This window comes from Aythya marila (genome assembly GCF_965140915.1).
Source record: "Aythya marila genome assembly, chromosome: 19".
NCBI classification, from domain to species: Eukaryota; Metazoa; Chordata; class Aves; order Anseriformes; family Anatidae; genus Aythya; species Aythya marila.
The window spans coordinates 6,652,420-6,674,393 of NC_139060.1; the positions used below are offsets into that span (position 1 = coordinate 6,652,420).

Sequence of the window (21,974 nt, forward strand, 5' to 3'; positions counted from 1 at the left end):
CCATGGCGGGCCCAAGGGTGCACAGGGCGGTTGGCTCAGCTCGGGGCAAGGGCAAGCATCTGCCCTGAAAGGCACCCATCATCTCACGGGGACTGGGACTGAGCCCCAGCCTCTCCTCCCAGCTGAGCTGTGGCTGCGCAAACCTCAACGTTCGGAAGTTTTGGCCGGGCTGATAACACAGCTTCTTGCCTCAAATCGCAGGGGGAGGCGTTGTGGGTGCCTCAGCTCTTAAAGCCATCCGTGTCCGTAGCCCCCGTGCCTCAGTTGTACCAACAACACAAGTGCACAGCAGGCTGCACTCTGCTCTTACCTCCATCTTCACTCCCTTTACCTCTCTGAGGACTGAGCTTTTGCTTCAGCAGAAGGTGAAGCGATTTGTCTAATGTTATGCAGAAAAGTCAGAGGTAAAGCAGGAGCCCTGGGTCCTGCTTCCCCTAACCACTAGCTGCTGTTATTCCCGTGTGTGCTAAGAGGAAAGAGAAACGTGAATTTTTGAATGGATGTGAGTTGAATGTGGAAATTGTTACAAAAATTGTGCCCTCAAGGAAAAGCAAACCACTCCCCTTAATCTGAATGGAATTAGGTTTTTAGAAAATGGGAGTTGAAGTAGGACTTTGCATATCAGAGATGTCCCAGCTGGCAACCTGTTGGTATCCGAACAACTGGTACAGTGAAATACCTGTAATTCCCTTAAATTATAAAGGCAGCAGCTGCACATTTTGCAAATGAATGTGGAGCACACAGTCAGTAATCAGAGCCCATCTCTGCAGACCAGAGACTCAGCATAGCTGATCTGGAACAAAATATAGCAGTGAGACTTGGGATCCAGAGCTGAGTGGGAAGACAGATCCCATCTGCTAAAAGGCTACAAAAAAGAATTAAGAAAAGGATTATTTTTTTTCATTACTGTTACTTCTCCTGTTAGACAGGAAATGAAGGCCCAGTGCCTGTATCACCCACGCACTGCAGTGGGACAGCTGATATATTCAGTTCCTCAAGGATCTTGCTTCAAGAATCTACTTTCTAGCTTTTCCAGGAACGGAACGTAAATCTGAAGGCTGGCAAGCAAAAAAATCCAGGCGGAACCAGCAAAAACCATTACTAAGAAGACTGAAGAAAATAAGGTTTTGTGGTTGCAAAAAGATGTCAGGGAATTCAGCTGAAAGAAAGCAGAGGTAGGATTAAAACTGCCCAGGCAGAACCATTTATTGTATCCAGCGTGAAGGGTAGGGGCAGCCGTGTCCAGCCAGGCTTCAGGTCTGGAAAAGATCCCTTCAACAGAACACTGAGATTTTGATGAGGACTTGTACCGAAGTAGGAGAACCCTTCAAAATGTTCAAGACATTAAATAAAACAAACAAACAAAACACACAACAGCTTTAGAAATATATTTAGGTCAAACTTGAGTGAATATTTGTCACTGTTCTAAAATACCTCTTCCTGCTACAACTTGTATCACGCAGTCTCAACAATCTCTCAGTGCACAGTTCCTCTGAGATGTAGATACAAGCAGATTATTAGCACAGCTACTGTTATCTGAGTAAATATCCCTTGGCACCAAACCCATCGTTAAGAGACAGAATTCTTTTATTTTTCCCATAGAGAAGAAGTACTGGTATCACCGTCAGACATGCAAGTAGCAGAACCGCAGCTGTGCTGGCTGGGGAGGGACCTCAGGAAGTCATTTATTCCTCCCTACAAAACCAACTGTCACTGGTGCTTGACCAAGCACCACATATTGGTCTAGCAAGGTCCTGAAGACATTTGAGTATGGCAATTCCATCAGCATTGCACCTGACCTGCCCTGGTGTTGCCCTACCCTTCTGGGCCAGGAAACCATCTTGCCCTCATACGTTTGTCTAGCCCTCTTGTTCTTTCAGCCCGTTGCCTTACACATCTTTGCTTTCTTTATAATTTCCCAGAATTTCAATGGGCCTCATTTTAACAGGCTTTTCCACTGCAGGGGAGTGAATTTAATTGTTAAACCATAATCTTAGCTACTTGTGCTATACAGAGGTTTCTAAGGGGACACTGAGAAACAAAATGATCATCCTAAAAGGTCACAGCATGTAACAGAAGCAGGACCCTGAGACCTCAATGTCCAAGAAGCTAATTGCAGACGCTGCATTAATACCAATAAACACAGATAGGTCTGTGTGAGGACTATTTGCTAAATATTTGGTAGTTACATGTCGTTTGCATAAACTCTGCATGTGTTAGCTGGGATCCCAGCAGAGTCAGTAGATATTACTGTTCGTGCTCAGTAGATGGGGAAGCAATTGCAAAAAGGCTAAATGACTTGTGTGACCTCGAGCAGTGAGCAGGCAGGAGTGACTAACTCAAGCACAGCCTTTCTTCCCCTTTTATTTGGGTTCAGCAGCATGATATTCAGCCCAGAAACTGGTTCGGTGTTCCTTAACATTTTCATGAAATTCAATTTCAGCTTGGCTTCCTGTTGATTGCCAGAAGAATTGCTGTCTCCCATGAAACACCATCGTCTTCATGGTGCTTACGTCACGGATCTGAATAAAGAAAGACCAAACCATTATATTATAGCAGCCTACAAGTCAAGCACCCACAAAATACTGGGGTCTTGCCAAATGATCGCTCAGGGGAAAAGCTATCCTATATAAATGTTAGAAGAAATATGATAGAGGTAAGTAGTGCTCACTCACATCTACATTTACATAACAGTCTGACCTCTCAGGTCTTGATTGAGCTTTGCATCTGGATGTAAATCTCTAATGAGCAGATGGGTCCTTGCCCATCTAAACCACCCCCTCTGGGCTTCTGACTCACCAGGATGTAATTAAAATGAGTTTGGTTGTTCTCACTGCCCAGGTCAATATACAGAGCTCGGATAGCTATGCGGTGCTGAGGAGCCACGTTAATGAAGGTCCGACACACTCCTTCATGCCTTTGACCAGGTGACTGCACAGGATTCACTATTTCACCTCGGGGACCAAACAGCTGCTTGTCACAGTCTGAGAGGGGGGAAGGGGAGCAGAAGAGAAAATGATTTAGAGATGTGTCTGGTATCTCCAAGAACAAAAATGGTTTAAATTAAATACAGACAGAAAAGTTTCTCTGAGGATTTTCATCTGGGAACCTCCAAGCATAAGCAAACACCTGCAGGGGGCTTGCCTTTAAAACAGAGGGGCAGTCCACAAATAATATCCATTCTGACACTCCTTGAAAAGGGGCTTATTAGCTCTTGGAGATGGAGCAAGGTTTCCATAGATTCCCATAGACAGCCACGACCTGTGGAACTCTGCAGGCCTTGCCATGGGTCCCCAAACTTAAAGCAATAGCGAAGCTTTCAGTGAAGTACCTTGGTAATATTTTTTAGTTGCATTTCTGCTGTTGTACTGGAGAACAACACCATTTCCTGGCAGCAAAACACGCTGTTTCACAATCAATGTATTTGTTCTGGAATCTATCAGTGACAAAGGGAGCTTCCTGCAGCCCGTCCGCCACATCATTCGCCCAGAAAACAACACGACTTCACCTGGAATGAATGAGCACAGGGACTAGAAACACTTTTACTTCATGTGAGATAGGTCTGAATGCAGTTCAGCTTCCTATATTACATAGGTCGGAAAGCGAGTAATTTCTGCTTCTTGCCCCTATCTTATTGAAATCTTTCCTGAAACAGTCCAGTTAACTAATCTAACCATACTGATTCCAACAAGAGGGTACATTACATAGTTTTTAACAGGCCAAAGTAGGAAGATTCTTTAACCCCATAAATTCCTTTAATCCCATATCTATAATAAAAAAATAAAATAAAAAAAAAAAAGAGAGAGAAATCATTGTGTAGGGAGAGGAAAGGCATCATATTAGTTTAGTCTCATCTAGCAAAGAGTTGGTGGAACAGGAAAACTTATAAAATGTTTTCAGAGATTACACAGGCTCCAAGGCAGCAAAAATCATTCAGGACACCAAAGCATGCAGGCAAATGGTGTACAGATTTCCCAAAGGGCCAGGCTAGTTCCCAGTTAGCCCTGGGCAGTACCTGCACTGCAGTTGAGGGAGCTCTCCAGAACACTGAGTGTTATCTCTTCCCCTAGAGGACGTCCAATGGCCACAGTGCAGTCACTTCTCTCTACACCTGTCATGTTGATGACCCCAGTGGCATTAAGAAAGAGCTTTCCACAAACACCTGTGGAACAGAGACAGATAAGAAACACATCCAGCTGCTGCTAACAGCACTCAGTCCTTTCACAGCACAGTAAACAGACAAGCACCAACAGTGTGCTCACCTTCTGGGTAAAGCACAGGAAGAGTCAGTTGCTGCCCCAAAGAGTCTCAACTCAGAAGAGCTTTGGGAAGTCGAGGGAAGGAAGTAATTGTTCCTGGCTCAGACAGCATGGATGGCTCATGGCATACTGTCCCTAAGCCATTCCCTCCCATGCTCCTGTCTGTGTACAGGAACAGCCACACACAGTAAGTAGCTATCTCTACCGTTTGGTTATGCCCTCCTCACCTCCACTGCTCTCTGTCTGCTCCTGAGGGACAGCTGGCACAGCAGAAGGAGGAAGATCCAGGTCCTTATACCTTGCCCTTTCAGCAGTTTCAGCTGTCGTAGGATGCATGGCTGGTGTCACTGTCTGCAGTTCTGCTCCATGGGACCCAGTCCCCACCACCTGCTCAGGACAGGGCCCTGCGAAGCAGCCACGTAGCACGATGGCCTTGGGGAAGTGCCTGCAGAAGATGGGGTTCACGTGCTTACGGGTTAGCAGGTTGAGGCAGAAATCCTGCCGTGTCTGAACACCATTCCCACATGAAGTTGAACACTGCAGAGGAAGAAACCCACAGGCCTTTACACACACATTTCGATTGGTATTCAGAAATAAATACATTTATTTGCTCAGGCACGATCTAAAGCTCTGATCTGTTCACTGATTCTGCCACATGGCCTTTTAGTTCTCTAGTTTCACCAGCTGTAAGATGGGAATAGCAAAGCTGGCCCACCTCCCAGGGGATCCTCTAAACCGTATCTTTGTACTACAGAACCACTTCCTCAAGAGATCCAAGAAGATCTGCATTCCAGAAGAATGCATGCCAAAGATCGTTATTAAACAGCAGCCAAAACCTGAGCTGAAAAAATGCAAGAAGCACACCTACAGCTGCTAAATAAAGGACAGTGGAATGGTTGGGAAACACAAAAAAGAAAAAAAAAAAAAAAAAAACAGAAACAGTTTAGCATTTCTGTGGGAAGTAAATACACAAGGCAGAAGTGGTATTTCTCTCCCATTTCCTTTATGAAAGTGAATGGCTATAAAACTGCTGCACTGAGAAACCAAGGACTGCATCCGAACAGGAGCTGATACCTCTGTCCATTCACTGAAGCTCCATTCGTAAGAGCACCTTCGGATGACACAGGGGATGCTGGTAAGGGGTTTCTCTGACACAGGACACAAATGTTCCTCCAGCAAAATCTCTTTGCCTTGGTGAATCTGCACACAGGTGACCAGCTGAACAGCTAAGCCAAGCCCACAGCTGGAGGAACACGGGCCAGCTGGGATTGTTTTCCATCTGACAAAGGACAAGGAGAAAAATTAGAAAGTTAGAAATGAATTCCTACCTTCTCTTATTTCTCACCATAGAGACTGTAATACAGCTCCCTCATCCTTTCCCCTTTCTGCTTCTCAGCAGCTTCCTTCACCCCTCCAGCTCACACACTTTGCTGCACGCAGTGCTTACAGCAGCCTCTGAACCAAGGATAGGTATTCCAGAACAGATTTGGTGTTGTACCCAAAGGAAGGGCATCCACATTTTACAGGAAGCACACAGACTCCAAATATACATTGAGTCTTGCTCTGTGTCCATTACAGTTCTCCTCAGGGTGACATAAAGAGGCTTAACAACAAAAACAATTGTTATCTCCCTCCAAAATGCACACTGCTCTGAACAGTCAGATTAAAAACCAACCCAGGGTTATTTGGTCCTGGGAGTGGCATCCTGTAGCACGTAAAAAAAGTTCAGATCCCAGTACAGTCCAGTCACACAGCAAACAGGCCAAGGCAAGCTCTGCCCCGTTTCTCAACCCTAAGCCATACCCTAGATCACACCACACACATTTCCAAACAACCACTCGTGTGGTCCATGTGAACATTTCGACCTTGGGGGACATGGCTCCAAATTACATGGCTCCTGCTCCTTTGGGCGAGGCAAACCATCACACTGGGTGTCTGCCACAATCTCTTCTGCCTTCTCCCCGGTTTCCCTCGCACAGTAGAGGACCTTGTGCATCACACCTCCTCCACAGCTTGCACTGCATGAGCCCATTTTGTAATGCCACCTGGGAACAACGCAGCCATCAGTGAGTATCCCCGGCTCTTACCCATCCTCCCTGGATTTTAAACCCGGCCAGTCTATGGAAGTACACCTGGAATTCTGTTAATGCACACATGCACACTTACTGATATTTGAGAGATCACCAGTCACCTCACTGAGCGCAGCTTGAAATGCTATAAATCCTAAGAAAGTGCAATCAATTTCCTCTAGTTCTCAGAGCAGCTATCCCAAATTTGTAGAGCATTTAATAGTAGCTACGCTCTTTGATGCCACGTGGCTGGCAAACATGTCACCACATTTTGCAGTCATGGATTATTTGTTCCCACTTCCTCAGAGGTTTTCAGTTTTCCCCTGAACTTAAACTCCAACGACTTCACTTTGTTCTGCTTGAGAATATACCAGCCCAGGGAAGACTCTGTTAGTTTGGTGAGAACAGACCGCTGCTACTGTTTTTGCAGCTGGCTGGCCAGGGCATTCTCTTGCTTTCAAAGCTGAGGAGAGGAAGATAACATCTCCAGAGTAGCTCAACCCTTATTTGTCATGTCACTGGGCATACACATAGGAAGGAATAACCTCTAACTGGCTCATTGTCCCTCAGTAACTTCTTTACCTTGGTGGGCAGGGACTGAGATTGCAGACTTCCACCCTGCTCTCTGGCTTTGGCACTGGATGACAATTTTCTTCTTGGATTTTTTCTTTGGTGTCAAAAGCTACACATACGTACTGTATCTGAGTCTCACCTAGAAAAGGAACCGAGTTTACTCCATGGCATGCATGCAAGGTTTGAAAATAAGCACAGAGTAACAAAAGCTGTGCCAACCACGTCTGTGTGTACAAAACAAGCAAACTGCTCAAGCCCCAGGCATGCTCATTCCACTCATTTTCCCAACTCTGGAACACAGCAACAGCCAGACAGCCCTCTAAACTATTCCATGTCTTGCGCCAGACCCCCTTTTCTCTTCCAGACTCAAAAAATTTGTGACCACAACTACACATGCACTTTGATCTGTAAAGGGGAAATGACCAGGTCCCTGAGGTTCCTAGGTCTGAGTTGACACATACAGGCAAGTAACATTTTTCTGCAGCACAGAAAGATCTCACCTCCACCACAGGACACTGAACACTCTCCAGCTAGAGGGCTCCAGACATACACAGTCTGATTTTCCAGTTGGATATGTCCAAGTGACTCTGGAGTCTGAAGCAAGCGTGTGTCTTCCTCCTCAGAACAGAGCAAAAAGAACCAAACCAACACTGGCACCTGCTTTCCCACAGGTCCTGATCTAATGAAGCCAGGGGATACCTCCAGATCAAACCCACAACATATTCAGAGGCACATTTAAGCAGTTTTTCTATTTTTGAAGAGCATACAAGTTTAAGCCCCAGAAATAAAGACTTCCAACAGCCAAGAGACATCCTAATTAACACTACATGTGGCTGAACAGAGATGCCTAAAGCAGTCTCTTCCTCACTGGTAAACATAAACCTGGCAGTGGCTCTCCGGTATGGGCTTGGACCAGGGGTCCAGTGCTGAGAAGTCCTCTTCCCTGTTAGTATTCTTCCCTCCCATGTCAGAACCTCTCTGTTTGACTGTGAAGTGTTTACCAGAGCAACAACGGTTATTTCTGTTTCTGTTTTTTTTGGACTCTGAGGAGAAATAAAGAAGGAACCAAGTTAACAGCCACCATAAACAAACCACCACTAATAACTGGTGAATCCAGCAGCATAAATTAAAAGGGACAGAGCTTTCTAAAGACAGAAGTCGAACCTTTAATTGGATGGACATCCTTGCTATAAACCACCATCCCAGCCTATTTTGTAGTAATGCGGTGCTTTCCAACTGGTAGCCTCCTGCAGGTTACAAGCCTCAATGTCTCAGTAAGACTCCTGAAAGCCAAGCCAATAAACTCACTTTGTCCCAGCCCAAAGGGCAGACCTTAACCACACACGGCACAACGGAGAGGGGTTTTTCTTCTGCTGGACATAAGCTGTCATCCACAACAGTCTCCATCCCCTTATGAAGCTGAACACAGGTCAGATTCTGCTGTGCAATGCCGGTTCCACAGACAGCAGAGCATTCATCTGTCTGAGATATCTTCCACCTAAATGGGAAGTAATCGTATCACCCTATTTCTCATCTGAATCATAGAGGTTTATTACTCATGCCACTGATTGCAGAAATGGGTCGTACAAAGTATTCAGCTTCTCTATTTCAAGGGCCTATTCTGGATATGATTGAGAGAATGACTGCCAGAAATGTAAGTCCTTGCACAGACACCTCTCTAGGGCTAAAAGCACCTAATGTAAAGAACTAGAGTTCACAGTGTAATCCCCCTTTATTAAACATTCAAATGTCCATGAGATCAATGTCTGGGCAATTCTCTTCTGAGTCTAATTAACACAAGGATGTACTCCACAATACGATCAAATCTTTGTTTGCACAGTCTTGGAAAGGATGTGATCAGACATCTTCCACTGGCCATGCCCCCAAAGTACAAGAGCTTTATTTTTACTTGTGGACTTACTGTAAAAAATAAATAAAAAATGGAAGGGCTATTTTCCATTCCTTCAACTGGCATCTCAGTTACCTTATGGGACCAGGAAAAACAGAACATGGTTTGGAATCAGCTATGTCTTTACAATTAAGAAGAAACTCCCTCAACACCTCTCCTTTTTTTCACCTTGTGCAATGCAAAAGAAACTGCAGAGACTGGGTTAGCTTGCGGAGAAAGGACAAGCAAAGTGAGAATTCAGATTAGCTTCCAGAAACACCAACCTGTACAGGCATTGTTCCATGGCACAGGGTTCATGCCTTGAAAGGGGTTGTGGGAATTCCAGGCACAACTGATCCTCTGTTGTTTCATTCTTTGTCTGGTCAAAACACACATGATTCACTGTTCGTGTCCCTGGGATACAAAAGGAAAAGGAAAGGAAGTTATAATCAAAGTGAGCAGTTCACCTCTATGATTTTTGGAAGATCCTGTAATTTTGCTTTATCTAAATTATCTCTGTAGGAAAAAGTGGTATATTTGGGAATGCAGACCTTCTGAAAACATAAAAAAAAAAATCCATATTTCTGATGTAACTTTTCCTCAAGAGTTTTAAGGTGACTTTCCAAGATGAACACCGCAGAAAATGAAAAAATTGATGGATAATCCACTGTAAAAATGGAAAGATCGCTCTAAACTGGCCTTGCAAGAGCAAGGCTATCAATCATAATTTGGTCCAAATTACTTCGAACGATCTTGATGTCTGACTGATGAGACAGGTTGCTGAAAATAAGCCCTAACTGTCAGCCATTTGACTTCCTGTAGAACTTATCAGGTAATACCATCACACAGCACCTGTACCCAGACAATACCGTGCCAATGTCCTCAGAGTGATCATTGATATTCAGAATCAGATTAGGGATAGTGGGAGAGAAATTGCAGACTTGCAGTTCGTATGCCATGCAAGACATGGAATATTCATAAATTACAGCTATAAACTAGATTTTTAACATTACTGGACCTAACAAGGTGAGCAGTTCAAAATAAACTTGCTCCAGATTTGTGGAAAGACATTACAGAAAGGAGCTCAACAGGTAAGCTGGGTGAAGATCCAAACTCAAAAAAGTTATGAGCAAAGTTGTAGAGAGCCTCCTTTGCAGTGAATGAGTTACCAACAAGGCATTCCTGCATCCCAAAGAGCATGACCCCGAGAAGCAAAATGTCAAGAATAAGTCAGCAACGTTACCTTTTCACTACCCATCTTGTTTTCAAATAACATTTGTTGATAAGGGGGAGCTGACCACAATTTTCAGCTCTCAAGACACGATTTCATCTTGGATTCTCAGCCTTCCCTGTTATTTTAAGGACTGGCTTTCTCAATTTTCTGTTAGTGACTGTATTAGCTGGGAAGCTTTACAGCATTTTGAGCTCTCTACTTCAGGGTTTCAGCAATCAGTTCACCTACAGAATCTACCTGAGAAAAGCTCTCCAGACACAACTAGTCCTAAAGATTGACTTGTAATGTATTTACTAAATCTTTGTCGTAGAAATCTCAAAAAGCTTGCCAGTCATCTGTACTATCTGGTAAACAAAATGTCAAGCCATCTACCAGAGCATTCTGTTACAATCTGCATTATGATTTCTACAGGGAGACAGGAAGGATTAGCCACAACACAGGAATAGAATTCTAAGAAGGAATCTTTATAATTAGCTCCAAGGCTTTAGCTAGACACTGGATACTTTGGTCTCAGATTTTTGATGTTTAACCAACTTCAAATTACAGTCTTCAATAACTTCGAAAAATCGGAGGAAATTGAGTCTTAAAGCCAGAAGGTAGGATAAAACAAATTTAAACATCCTCTTCAGGATAAAACATTTTCAATATCATTTTGGTGATTCAGCTCATTCATTGATTTGCTAATTTAATTCAAAAGCTGTACTGCTCTTTTCCTTGGTTCAGCTTAGCACTGGCAACTGTAGCTCACTTCCAGCAATTTACTTTTAAATTAATTTCAGTTGTTTAATAACTTCTAACCAAGTATCCATCATTGATAAGTCACATTTATTTCTGAAGATCTGGGTGAATATCAGCCAGCCAAATTAAGTCTGTCCAGACCTCCATAAGAAGTAGGGACTAAGTACTCCTGCCTCACCTTCCCCACAAGTCACTGAACATGACCCCTGTTGAGGAATCCACATATACGTCTGATTCTCTTTTGGCACAAAGTAGCTGTAGGTGATGTCTGGGTTGGTGGCATTGCCGTATTCTTTCCCATACCTTCTATAAACCTAATGAAAGAAAAGGTTGTGGTCAATGTGTAGATCAATTCAGACAAGAGAATATTGTCCCCCTTTACATCCAGTCCTGAGCCTTAAAACTATGACAATCAGTTCTTGCCAGATGCAGTCAGAGTACTTAAACTGTGAGTTCTGTGCACAGAAGAAAAAAAGAAGAAAAAAAAAAAGAAAAACAAACAAACAAACAAACACGATTAAGCCAAGCAAAAGGTTTAATTCAGTATGCCTTTTCCCCACACACCCATCCCTCAGGCCTGCAGAAAGCCTGTAGGCATTACACCCTCAGCCCTTCCCAAAAAGAGGAAGGCCATCACGCTTCCAGAACTCCAGTTGCAGCAGCTTTGGGCACAAAGCCTAACACACCTGGCCTCTGCACTGCAGCAGAGCCACACAAATTCAGCCTGGTCAGTTCTGACTGGCCCCTTTCCAACTCTATGTTTATTTACCTGTATTTCAATTTCTTCTTGGGTTGGCCCGTCCACATGGACTTCCTCCAGGCTTGGCAGGTTGTTCTCAGTGAGAAACACTTTGTATTTGATCTGTCTGTCCTCCAGAACCGACGGATAGGTGACATTCAATGAAATTTTTCCCTTTCCAGCAACCACGTACTCACCTTTAACCTTCACAGCTAGAGGAGCAAACGTAGCAGTGAGGTTAAGTGATACGATGCAGACACAGAATCCCCTGGTGCTGGCAGCTACACACTGCCCGTTTGTTAGAAACCAGTTTGATCCAAATCAGACATGTCAAAGGGCATGGCTTCTACCACTTCCCACCAGAGAGCATCCCACAAAAAGTGCATCACCAAGAACTTTCTTCCCAGATTGTGTTGTTTATTTTTACAAGCTTGTTTGAACCCTGCCTGTATTCCCTCCTCTCGTTTTCATTCAACTCACCCAAATGTGTGAAGAGTGGCCTCTGATTGATAATATGGACCAAGGTGGTGTTATAAGGCAGGGACAAAAATGTAACATACTCTGAAAGGATGGAAAAAAAAGAATATAAGGTCACCTTCCCCCACTGTACCTGTTTTAAGGAGTCAAGGGATTACAACCCCACTTCACCTTATTAGCTCAATATCCATTGCAGGACGAGCCTTGCAGGCAGCAACAGAACTTATTGCAGACGGAGGTTATATAGCTAGTACTAAAAAAATAAAGATACACCAGTGATGGCCAGCAGGCTTAAATTCACACTGACCTTAGCTCTGTCAGCTTGGCTTGAACATAGTAACGATGAATACAGACAACAAAACAACTGAATTCTGTGTTCTGTTCTCATTTTTTGTTTGCTCTTTTTACATTATCTGCTAATAACTGTGTGTGATACTGCAAGAACCAGATCAGTTTCCAAATGGATGTTTAACATCTCAGGCGGCATCTGACACAGCTCTCAGACCCCATGAATTTGCACAAATTCCCAAATGGCTACATTTCTCACCCATGTCCAGAGAAGAACTGTGAAAAGAAGTCACTGTGCCCATACAACAGCCAAAGATCTTAGCTCTCTTCTCTCAACTACCCATACTCCAAAAACTTATCCTCCATAAAAAAAGAATACGGGGAAGCAGAATCAAGAAGTCACATAAAGAAAATTAAGAACACTTAATATGCTGTGCATCTCCTACAAATAGTACCATAATGTTGAGGCTGAGGACTACACACCTTTAGCTTTCCCTTCTGTGTAAGATCCGCTCACTTTGGTGCAAGTGGAGTTATCACCCCCACAGACCTTGCAAGAGTCCATCATCTTCTTGGAATCCATCCGGCCATCGCACCCGAATGCCTGAGCAAAGAGGAGAGGCTGTCAAGATTGGCCTATTCTGTGAAGAAAACAAGCAAATGAAAGCAGCACTGCCTGAATTCCCCAAACTGCCTTTTTCATATGTAACTTGAATTTAAGAAGACAAACAGGCAAAGGCGTATTTATACCTAGGCCTACCACTGTGCAGCAGCTTACAAAGCTAGGGATTGGCAAGTCTTAGCTGAGAGCACAAAGTTGCATTAATTGTGTGAATTCAGTTTTTCCCATAAAAAGCAGACCAGAAAGATCTCTCCTGTGACCTAAATCTAAAGCTCTTTACTCTCTCTTCTATGGTCTTTTTCTGGAGGGGAAAAAAAAAAAAAAGCACCCAGGAAAACATTAAACATGAACTTCAGGTTCTAAAGGAACCTTCAGCTCCTCAAATACACACCCAGCTCACATCTTTCAGCCTGTCCCTCAATCCCATGGAGCTCAGAACAGAGATTCTATCCTCATTCCTATGAGCAAGACAAATTTACACAAAGCTACAGGAGGATCTCAGCAGGCTTAGCAGCAAAAACATGTGCAACTGCTGAATTTATGCTAGAGGCACTGATACCAGGCTTTGATTGCTGCTGTAACACACATATTTATCACTATTACCAACAGAACAGCAGAAATCAGAATAGGTTATGCCTATGCCCTCTGCTGTTCACTAGCTGGAAATGCATTACAAAGCATTTGAACACCAGGAGAATCAGAAAAACATAAAATTTAAAAAGTATATATTTGAAACCGAAAGAAACAACAGACAACAAAACAACAGGGTCAGCAGTAGGCACGGTTACTAACATCCACACACTGAGGGGGAGACAGAATGCCTTTCTCACTTACAAGCCAGAAGAAAAAAAAAGTTATACTTCAATTTTAATTACTGCTGTTGCAACAATCAATTTGTAGAGTTATGATTCCTAGGTTTTCCTCCTTACTTTTCCACTGACCAGATATGTTCAAATCATGTAACTTCTCTCCAGAGTCAGCATTTTCTAGGGCTCTTTATACTATGTAAACTGAACAACTAACAACGTCTCTTCAAAGAGGGCATAAACCAATTGCTGCATAGATTAGGGATGAATAGCCTTATCTAATTAATGCATAATTAGCAAAATGTCTTATCTAGAGGGCAGGGAATGCACAAACAACACTAGATTAGTTGGAATACATCCAATAAGCTTACAACAAAACTCTCTTCTTTTGAGAAGGACTCCCTCTGTTGTTTGGGACAGACTGTTTCTTCCCCTGGTTCCTACTCAAGTGACTTTGCACAGAACCATGTCAGAGAGAGGTTCACCTGGATTCTCGTCACTTACTCTGCAGCTTCCCATTACACACAGACTGAAAGCTCCATGGTGTTCAGGGTTATCCTGCTCACACCTGGTTCCATCTATGAAACTGTCTTCACGGCTTACCATGAATTCGTTTTCAACGGCCCTGCACATGTGCTTGCACTGCATGTCCCCTGGAGGAGGCAGACAGGAGGAGCAAGGAGTTACTCTTTCAGAAAAACACACAACTGACCATCAAACAATAGGAAGTCAAAAGAATCTGATAGAAACAGCACCCAGCAACCATAAGTGAAATGGCCTTTAGATTTGGAAGTCGAGTTAAGACCATCAGAACTCCCATTCACAGAGAAACCATGGTTTCTCAGCCTTTCCTTACCTTTGGCAAAGCCAACAGCAGAAGTCCAAGTATAAAAGGATGGCGTTTCTTTGCTGAGATACAGCGGCTTTAAGTTTGTTGCTGCACACTGCTCAGCCATAAAGTCCTGCTGGGTCGTCAAACAGGCCTGCATCCCCAAGAGAATTGTACAGGTAATGAAAAGAAGTTATTGAGCGCAGAATCCCAAGCAGCATTTCACTCACTAGCTACAGGCAGAAAACAGTGGCTGGTTAAGTAAAACACCGGAACAACTACAAGTAAAGAATACCACTTCAAAGTGAGACTACAGGAGAGAATTGTGTTCAGAAGCTGATCTTTATTGTTTATACACAAAAAAAAAAAACAGGGGAGAGGTGATAATTAAAATAGGAACAATATAAGAACGTCCCTCTGAAGAAAACTATCATTACATGAGTCACTATTTTCTTGGTGTCTGTCCTTCTATAAAGGTGTAAAGAAAATATTTCATTACATATGAACAATGCTAATAAATACCACTGTTGTCTTCAGACACAGTGGAACAAACACCTCACCTGTTGTCAAACAGACGGAGACAGTATGCCAGATCTTTAGTTCCTCTTCCCACAGCAATCAGCTTTGAGAAGTTCCAAACCACACAGCTTTCAATGGGTTAAACAGAATTAAGAAAAAAAGCTCCTAAGATGCAATCAGCTGCATTACCTGAGTACTGCACATCTCCATTTGGATGCTGCTGCCCTGGCACTCCTGTCCCCCAAAAGCAGGCCTGAAAATGACAGGAAAATAGCTCCTCTACAGAGGCAGGTTCATCCCAAGCAAAAAACAAAACGCCGACACCTTGGCCCTGAAAAGGCCAAGAGACCTTGCAAACTCCCTGGACCCACACCTCTTACCTGGGGTTGTTACAGAACCTCTGTCTCATCACAACTCCACCTCCGCAGCTGCGGGAGCAGGAGGAAAAGGGGCTCCAGCTGGACCACTGTCCATGGACTACAGCCATGGGGTTCAGTTCTTCCAGAGAGCTGCACCGTCCCTTGAAGCACCACTGAGACCAAGAATACACAAAATTGGCAACAGCACCACAGTGAACCCAGCAGAGCTAGTTTCTACAAAGGTGACAATAAATCCCTCTTTTGGCAAGCTAGACTGTCACAGAGAATCCCGAGATGAACAAAGCACCTCACAAGAGGTTAGAAAAATCCCCTTCCTAATTATAGAATAACATGAGATAGAGATTTAAATATAAAGAGCTGATGCCATTTCAAGTAGAAAGCAAAGCCTTGTAGAACAGCTCAGATACAGGCTATAGGACTGCAAAGCAATTCCAGAGATAAAGACAACATAGAACACCAAGATCAGCTTGTACCAGTTTGTGACGTGAGTGTGTGGCCTTAGTTCCTTGTCCGAGACAAGGTAAGTCCCATGTAACGTCCAGCCACAGACAGTGGCACTAACAAGCTCCATAGCACCCACTCATTTCTCATCACCCAAGCATCGGCAGCCTCCTTACCTTATTGATTCCACACTCAGTACCATCCAAGAGGGGAACACGAAGCCGAGTACAGCTGGATTTGTCTCCTGGTTGTACATGGCATGAGAGGACTTTACATATGTCCTGGTGTGCCAAGAAAAACAAGGAATTCAATTAGTCACTCAGGCTGATCAACACTCAACACCATCACAAAAACTGCTCAGTTTAAATGGTACATGTCCCAGATGTCCCCACAGCTACCCAACAAGGATGAAGGCCAGTGATGGAAAGAATAAAAGCATTTTAAAAACCTTTTAAGGTTTGCTCTTTGCCAAGAAATCTGAGGCAGAAAAGTGCCTTCAGTCCCTTTGCAATAACAAAGTCTCTAGCTCCCTTTCCTTGCATCTTAGCTCCAGAACATTTCCCCGTTGTCCCCAACAAGACAGAAACTTTCTACCTACAACATTGCTGTCAGCAAAGGTGCACGCGGTTGCAGCGCTCCCAAAGGCTATTTTACATTGTTCATCTGCTCCATAGTATAAGCCAGGCTTCCATCCAGGGATGCTGCCATCCATGTCCGGCAGGTCATTTAAGCAGTTTGTTTGGCCTGTGCTGATACAGACATAAGAAATATCACTTTCCCAGCTGTGGGTAGTAAGGACAATGACATGTTTGCAAACTTCTGCTGAGTTTCATTCGGAGAGTTGGCTGTTGCTTTCCCAGACAGCACATGCTTACTGTGGGCTGTGATGAATTTAGCTGCAGCAGCTGCCTAGAGACACTCACAGTTCTCCACTGCTGAGGTTAAAACAAAAACCCAAGCCCGTTCCTCACCCAGCCAGTTCACAGCCCACAATGTATGTTTAGACCTAGGCGCTCTGACATTTTAAATAAAATTTCCAGGGTGAGCTAGTGTCTGAGGAGTCTAACACAGCCCAGGCACGTTAGTCACTAACCAAAGCAATTTCCAGCTACTTGAAGTGAAGACTGGGTTTAACCTCAGCAACAGACTCAAGCGATAAGAAATAAACAAACCCTACATACATCACAGTTCCTCATTTTCTAAGTCCTAATTTATTCCTTGTCTCTCCCCCACAGGGCTGTGCTCCCAGACATGCACACAAAACTCAACCACTCCCTTACCTGACGAAGGCCAGGAATTCTTCTCGGCTACACTGGGACCAAGCAAGGTCAATGCCACTGTGGTTTCCTGCTGAACCCATGATGTAACCATTGCTGCTGCACTGATTCCCCTCACCATCATGGGGGATTCCAAGGCTGTAAAAGAAAAAGCACCAAGCCATGAGAAGAAACTCAGAGGTTTCATTCCCTTAGCACCTCTGTATCTCCAAGCAAGGGCTGAGCTCCCTCTGCAGCCTTTCTTCCTACACTTGTCACAAAAGTTTTCTCTCTGCAGCTTTTAAGTGTTGCAGAACTTGCAGGAATGCAAGAAATGCAAAGAACTCTTTCCAAAAGTTTTGAATAGTCTATAGGAAACCCACTGTTATGACAAGAAATCCTTTATTTTCTACTGAATCCTTTAAACCAGGGAGTGTTTCCCCCTGACTGTGCTGCTCCCTGACTTTCTTCACTGACCTGTGCCCAATCTCATGGGCTATGGTGACTCCCAGGTCAAAGCCGGTGTCCTGAGTGATAATGCAACTCCAGGAGGAGGAGCAGACTCCCCCTAACTGAGTCACTCCACGTAGCTCCTTATTCCCATCAGGCAACTCCAGATCAAACCTAAAGTAAGGGAGACAGATCCAGAGGAATGAGCAAAGAACCACTGCAACTAAGAACGTCAGGACTAGACATTCATACAAATTTATTTGCACCTTCCTGGTCTAACTTAGACAGCTCGCTAACATTTCTTTTATCATATGAAGCTCCACAGGGCACAAGGGTAGTAGAAGGGTCCCACAAATCTCTATTGTTCAAAATTCATGGTGATTCTACATTTAAAAAATCCTCATATCCCCAGACAAGCAGAACAGAATGAAACAACCACGTCTATTTGCCAAAGACAGAGCAGAATCATCCTCTTTTTGAAGAAAGAGCACCAAACCAAAGCCATGACATTCAAGAAAAGCTTGCCTTCAGCACGTTTGGTCAAGGCAATTTAGAACAAGGAGCCTGAAAGTCAGACAAAATGTCTGATTCTGAGAAAATCTCTGTAGCACTAGAAAACTTCTGTAAACACCTGTGGGTTTTCCTTTCCAGCTATCGTTCAACATTTCTTCCCATAAAAAGCTGCAGTGGATTTGACTGTGCTGCACTGGAAGTACACAATGTTCACTAAGTCTGCCTGGTCAGTGTTTGGGAAATATTCCAGTCTCTTCCAGAAAATGATGAAACAGCACCTCTGAAACCACACCAAGAGCAGGAGAATCAACCCATCTTCAAAGGTTCTGGGCAAATCAGTGTCACTGTGCTGGTAGCTGGACATCAACGGACTGATTTCCAGTCTCCTGCCAGGACAGGGGAGCTTCAGTACCTGGTCACATACAGTACAATGTCAGCGTGCCGAGGATCAGAGTCATTCTGGGGGTTGACCTTCTTGCTCCACTCACAAACACTGATTAGCGAAGAGGTGATATTTGTTGTGATGTTTACATCCACCTGAAATAAGATCATACATTTGCACATTTCATACAGCCTTTAGCAAAGCCCCAGACATCATTTGAACAGAGCCCTCCCTGCTTACCTCTGGTTCTCTCAAAACAAGCATTTGCATCAAATGAACCCTGAAATGACCACCCAGCGAGGCATCTCGTAGCAGCTCTGCCCCCTGTTAAGAAATGGAAAAGTTTCAATAAAGAAGTCATCTCGGTGACTTCCAGTATCTGTTCCAAATTACAGGGGGGCACTCATTACAAAGCTAACACACCTGGTAACTATAAGGGCAAATATAAAATCACCAGGAAGTACATTAAAGTAAGCAACATAAATGTAAAAAAAAAATAAATAAAAATCTGTCAATTGACGATAACTTGTTAGACTCATCAGCTACTCTGAAACAGAGAGAAAAATCTGCACAGAAAACAAATTTCATAGGGTAGGAAAGTAAATTCAGTAGATCTGGCTTAATCTCACTGAAATCAAGAGGGACTGAATCAAGTCTCTGGCGATAAAACTCTTGCTACTGTATCTTACATTATCTGTGTAATTAGATTAGCAATGAAATGAAGAGCTTTAACATTCACTTTTGCTTGTGCAGCTCTTTCAACGAGGGTAAGCTTGATGTGCAGTCCCAATGAAACACAAAGGAACACCCTGCACGTAAGCAGTGCTCTGTAATAAGAGCAGGTAACCACAAACACCTCTGAAAGTGCATCCACAGAAATAAATCTACCTGCAACACTGTGAGCCCTCACACTGGAACAACAATCCAGACAGAAAACTACTCACAATGTTCAGGTTTGCAAGAATATATCGCTCTGTGTCCTCTTTGTGGTGCAAGTAAACGTCGGGACCTGCTATGACCATCAGCTCCAGATGTTTGACAGCTCCCTCAGCCCTCTTCTGCAGGCGAGAAGGAAACCGCCCTGCTGGGCAGCAAAAAGGGACACAGGGAGTTTAAAATGCAAGACAGCATAGAACATCCTACAGATCCACTCCCTCTTCCTGAAAGACTAAAATACTGGTAGACAACTACTTTCACAGTCACTTGCCCAAGTTTCACACTTTTGTTGGTTTTCTTCACCTGTCTGCACCCTTGGTAACATATTTATATTATCCAAATAACAAATACCTAAATGAAAAACATTACTTACATCTCAATGAAGTGAGAGTCATATATCAGGTATAATCATATACTTGCAGATACAAATCTTTCCCCTCAGCTCATTCAAACAAACAGCCCTACTACCAGAAGACAATTTTTCAGAGCAGAACAACCAGGGCTTCCTCTCCAAATATGTTACCTCTTGCTGTATTTGATCCTACTTTGGCACTTCTGAAGAGAATATGGGGACTGGAGAAGCCAAGATCCTTCAGTAGGGCCATATCTTTGCTTCTGACAGGCCTGATATGAATCTTTTCTTCATCTGTAATGACGACTCCTTGCTAAAGGAAATTAAATTCCATCTCTGAGTTATTCCAGACATTTGCTACCATGGAGGACTATATCATATCCTTCCTCCTTCTCTTTTGTAATGCTCAGATTTATTAAATGGACAGTTCACATATGTGTGGGGCATCAAGCTACAAACCTGCAAAGGCTGTAAATACGTGTAAGAAAAGCTGATAAGTTCAGTGCATACTCACCAGCTGCCCTTCACAGTAAGTGACTCTACACTCAGCCCCAGGAGGTAGTGATGGTTTGCCACCTGCAAAGCAGTTGCCTGAGAATTGCTTCAGTAAGCTAAAGGAAGAGTTCACCACTTGATTGATCACAAAGGAAGAAGAAACGAGGGCATGGTCCTCTAGAAATTCAAAGGCATAGACTTCTCCCCAGGCCTTAATGGAGCAATGTTGAATTTGACATGTCAGCTCAATGTGCTCTTCTTTACAAGGGCAAGTCGGCTGAGCAACCACAAACTCGGGTACTGAAAGAAATGAAACAAAACCAGAACAAGGGGAACAGTTATAAGAAATTATGATACATGGAAAACAAATATAAGAATTTGTATCTTTGTAAAAAATTATTCTCCAGCTGACATCTGTGCCTTTTGAGGTCATTTTGCCAGTAGTCAAAGAACTTCTGTGCTTTCAGCTATTCCAAAGCGGTGTACTCTGACTGGGAACAGACAACAGCTCTGAAACTAGCTCCTGACTTATCTGTGCTTCTGCTGCCTTGTTAAGGAGAATGGTTCATTTGACAAAGGCTGAGACAGTTTTACTTCCTCAGATGTTAAGCATTACCAAGTGAGAATAGTCATAACCCAAACAGAGACACTAGAAAGTGCACTAGATGAACTCACAGGTCAACAGCATCCTTGCTTCAAGAATTTGGGAGTTCAAAATGTATCTTTATTCTGAACTGCCACCAATCCAGACCTAGAGTGCTAGTCTCTCCATCTGTTTATTTTTAAAAAATAACAAGTGCATTTAAAGCTATTCTTAGTTTATAGCTTCCCATTCAGATGACTTGGATGCGTTAATCTTGTAGAAAAATACCAATACAGAGAATGAGGACTGTAGCAGAAACGCATAAAAAGATTTATCATATCTCCTTTAGGAGATTTTAAAGACTGACCCAGTTCTTCAACACACTGAGACATGGATTACCTCACAGAGTAATGCAACTCAGAAATGCTAAATGCTTGTCAGAACAGAGTTAGTTAATAAGTGTTCTTAGCATTATCAAATGTACGGGATTAGAAGTAAACTGACAAATGTGTTCCAACATCAAGAAGGAAGGAGCTCTGCATACCATCAGACACTGAGCTGGTTCCAAAGTAAGAGAAAATATCTTCCGGATCCAACGCTCTGAGAAATTTCTGCAAGAAGAAGAATGGCTTTACTTTATTATTAATTTTTTTTTAAAGAAAAACAAATGGATGCAAGACTATTATTTAACTGAACCTAACCTAGAAGGAACATCAGCAAACAATTCAACAAGTATCAATGCCAAGTTCTAATGGTTTTATTTTGCACTAAACATATGCTGCACAATGGCCACCCAGAGGAAATAACTTTATCTTCTTGATTAGTGAGGTTTGATACATTTTGGCTTAGAACATATTGCATTTTCTCTCCTCTTTTTTTCCTAGAAATAAAAAAGGCTTCCTGGAAACTGCATTTTCTGGAGGTCAAACTTACCTCTTGGAGAATGGATGGCCAACAAAATCCCGGAGGGAACATCATGAGAGCTCGGATCATCAAGCTGATGATGATCATGCTGGAAGAATTGCAACCAGTGCTGCAGAGTAAACTCTGGCCCAGGGGTGATTAAAATGCTTAGCCCGAGGCATCACGTGGAACGGAAGCGAAGAATACACAGTTTAAACAAACAGGAGAGTTGATTTTCTGCA

At 43.3% G+C, this 21,974-nt stretch overlaps 1 protein-coding gene across 3 annotated transcripts; it reads right to left on the reverse strand.

Moving 5' to 3' along the window:
• Positions 1-1,395: 1,395 nt before the first annotated feature.
• On the reverse strand, positions 1,396-21,867 carry ADAMTS13 (ADAM metallopeptidase with thrombospondin type 1 motif 13). Of its 3 annotated transcripts, none has more exons than XM_082775921.1 (30): positions 21,763-21,867; positions 21,374-21,440; positions 20,266-20,546; positions 19,923-20,064; positions 19,408-19,544; positions 18,704-18,787; positions 18,494-18,618; positions 17,596-17,742; positions 17,143-17,277; positions 16,461-16,611; positions 16,039-16,143; positions 15,422-15,573; positions 15,231-15,294; positions 14,550-14,676; positions 14,198-14,346; positions 12,749-12,869; positions 11,981-12,061; positions 11,531-11,712; positions 10,940-11,075; positions 9,074-9,203; positions 8,210-8,399; positions 7,402-7,519; positions 6,911-7,040; positions 6,125-6,304; positions 5,334-5,538; positions 4,487-4,796; positions 4,016-4,162; positions 3,332-3,508; positions 2,800-2,984; positions 1,396-2,522 (listed from the first exon to the last, which is right to left on the reverse strand). In XM_082775921.1, the coding sequence occupies exons 1-30, from the start codon at positions 21,838-21,840 to the stop codon at positions 2,364-2,366; spliced, it is 4,395 nt and encodes a 1,464-aa protein (XP_082632047.1). In that variant the 5' UTR covers positions 21,841-21,867; the 3' UTR covers positions 1,396-2,363. The 3 variants fall into 3 exon arrangements, with proteins under 3 accessions (XP_082632047.1, XP_082632048.1, XP_082632046.1); XM_082775922.1 differs by having other exon boundaries at positions 7,402-7,516; positions 19,408-19,547; XM_082775920.1 differs by having other exon boundaries at positions 19,408-19,547.
• Between the last annotated feature and the right edge of the window lie 107 nt (positions 21,868-21,974).

Coding starts and splice junctions, on each gene's coding strand:
- ADAMTS13 (XM_082775920.1), bottom strand. CDS start 21,840: ATGATCATCATCAGCTTGATGATCCGAGCTCTCATGATGTTCCCTCCG. Junction 15,295..15,421: donor AGGTTCTGTAACAACCCCAG/GTAAGAGGTGTG, acceptor TGTCATTTTCAG/GCCTGCTTTTGGGGGACAGG. Junction 11,713..11,980: donor GCCACTCTTCACACATTTGG/GTGAGTTGAATG, acceptor TTGCTCCTCTAG/CTGTGAAGGTTAAAGGTGAG.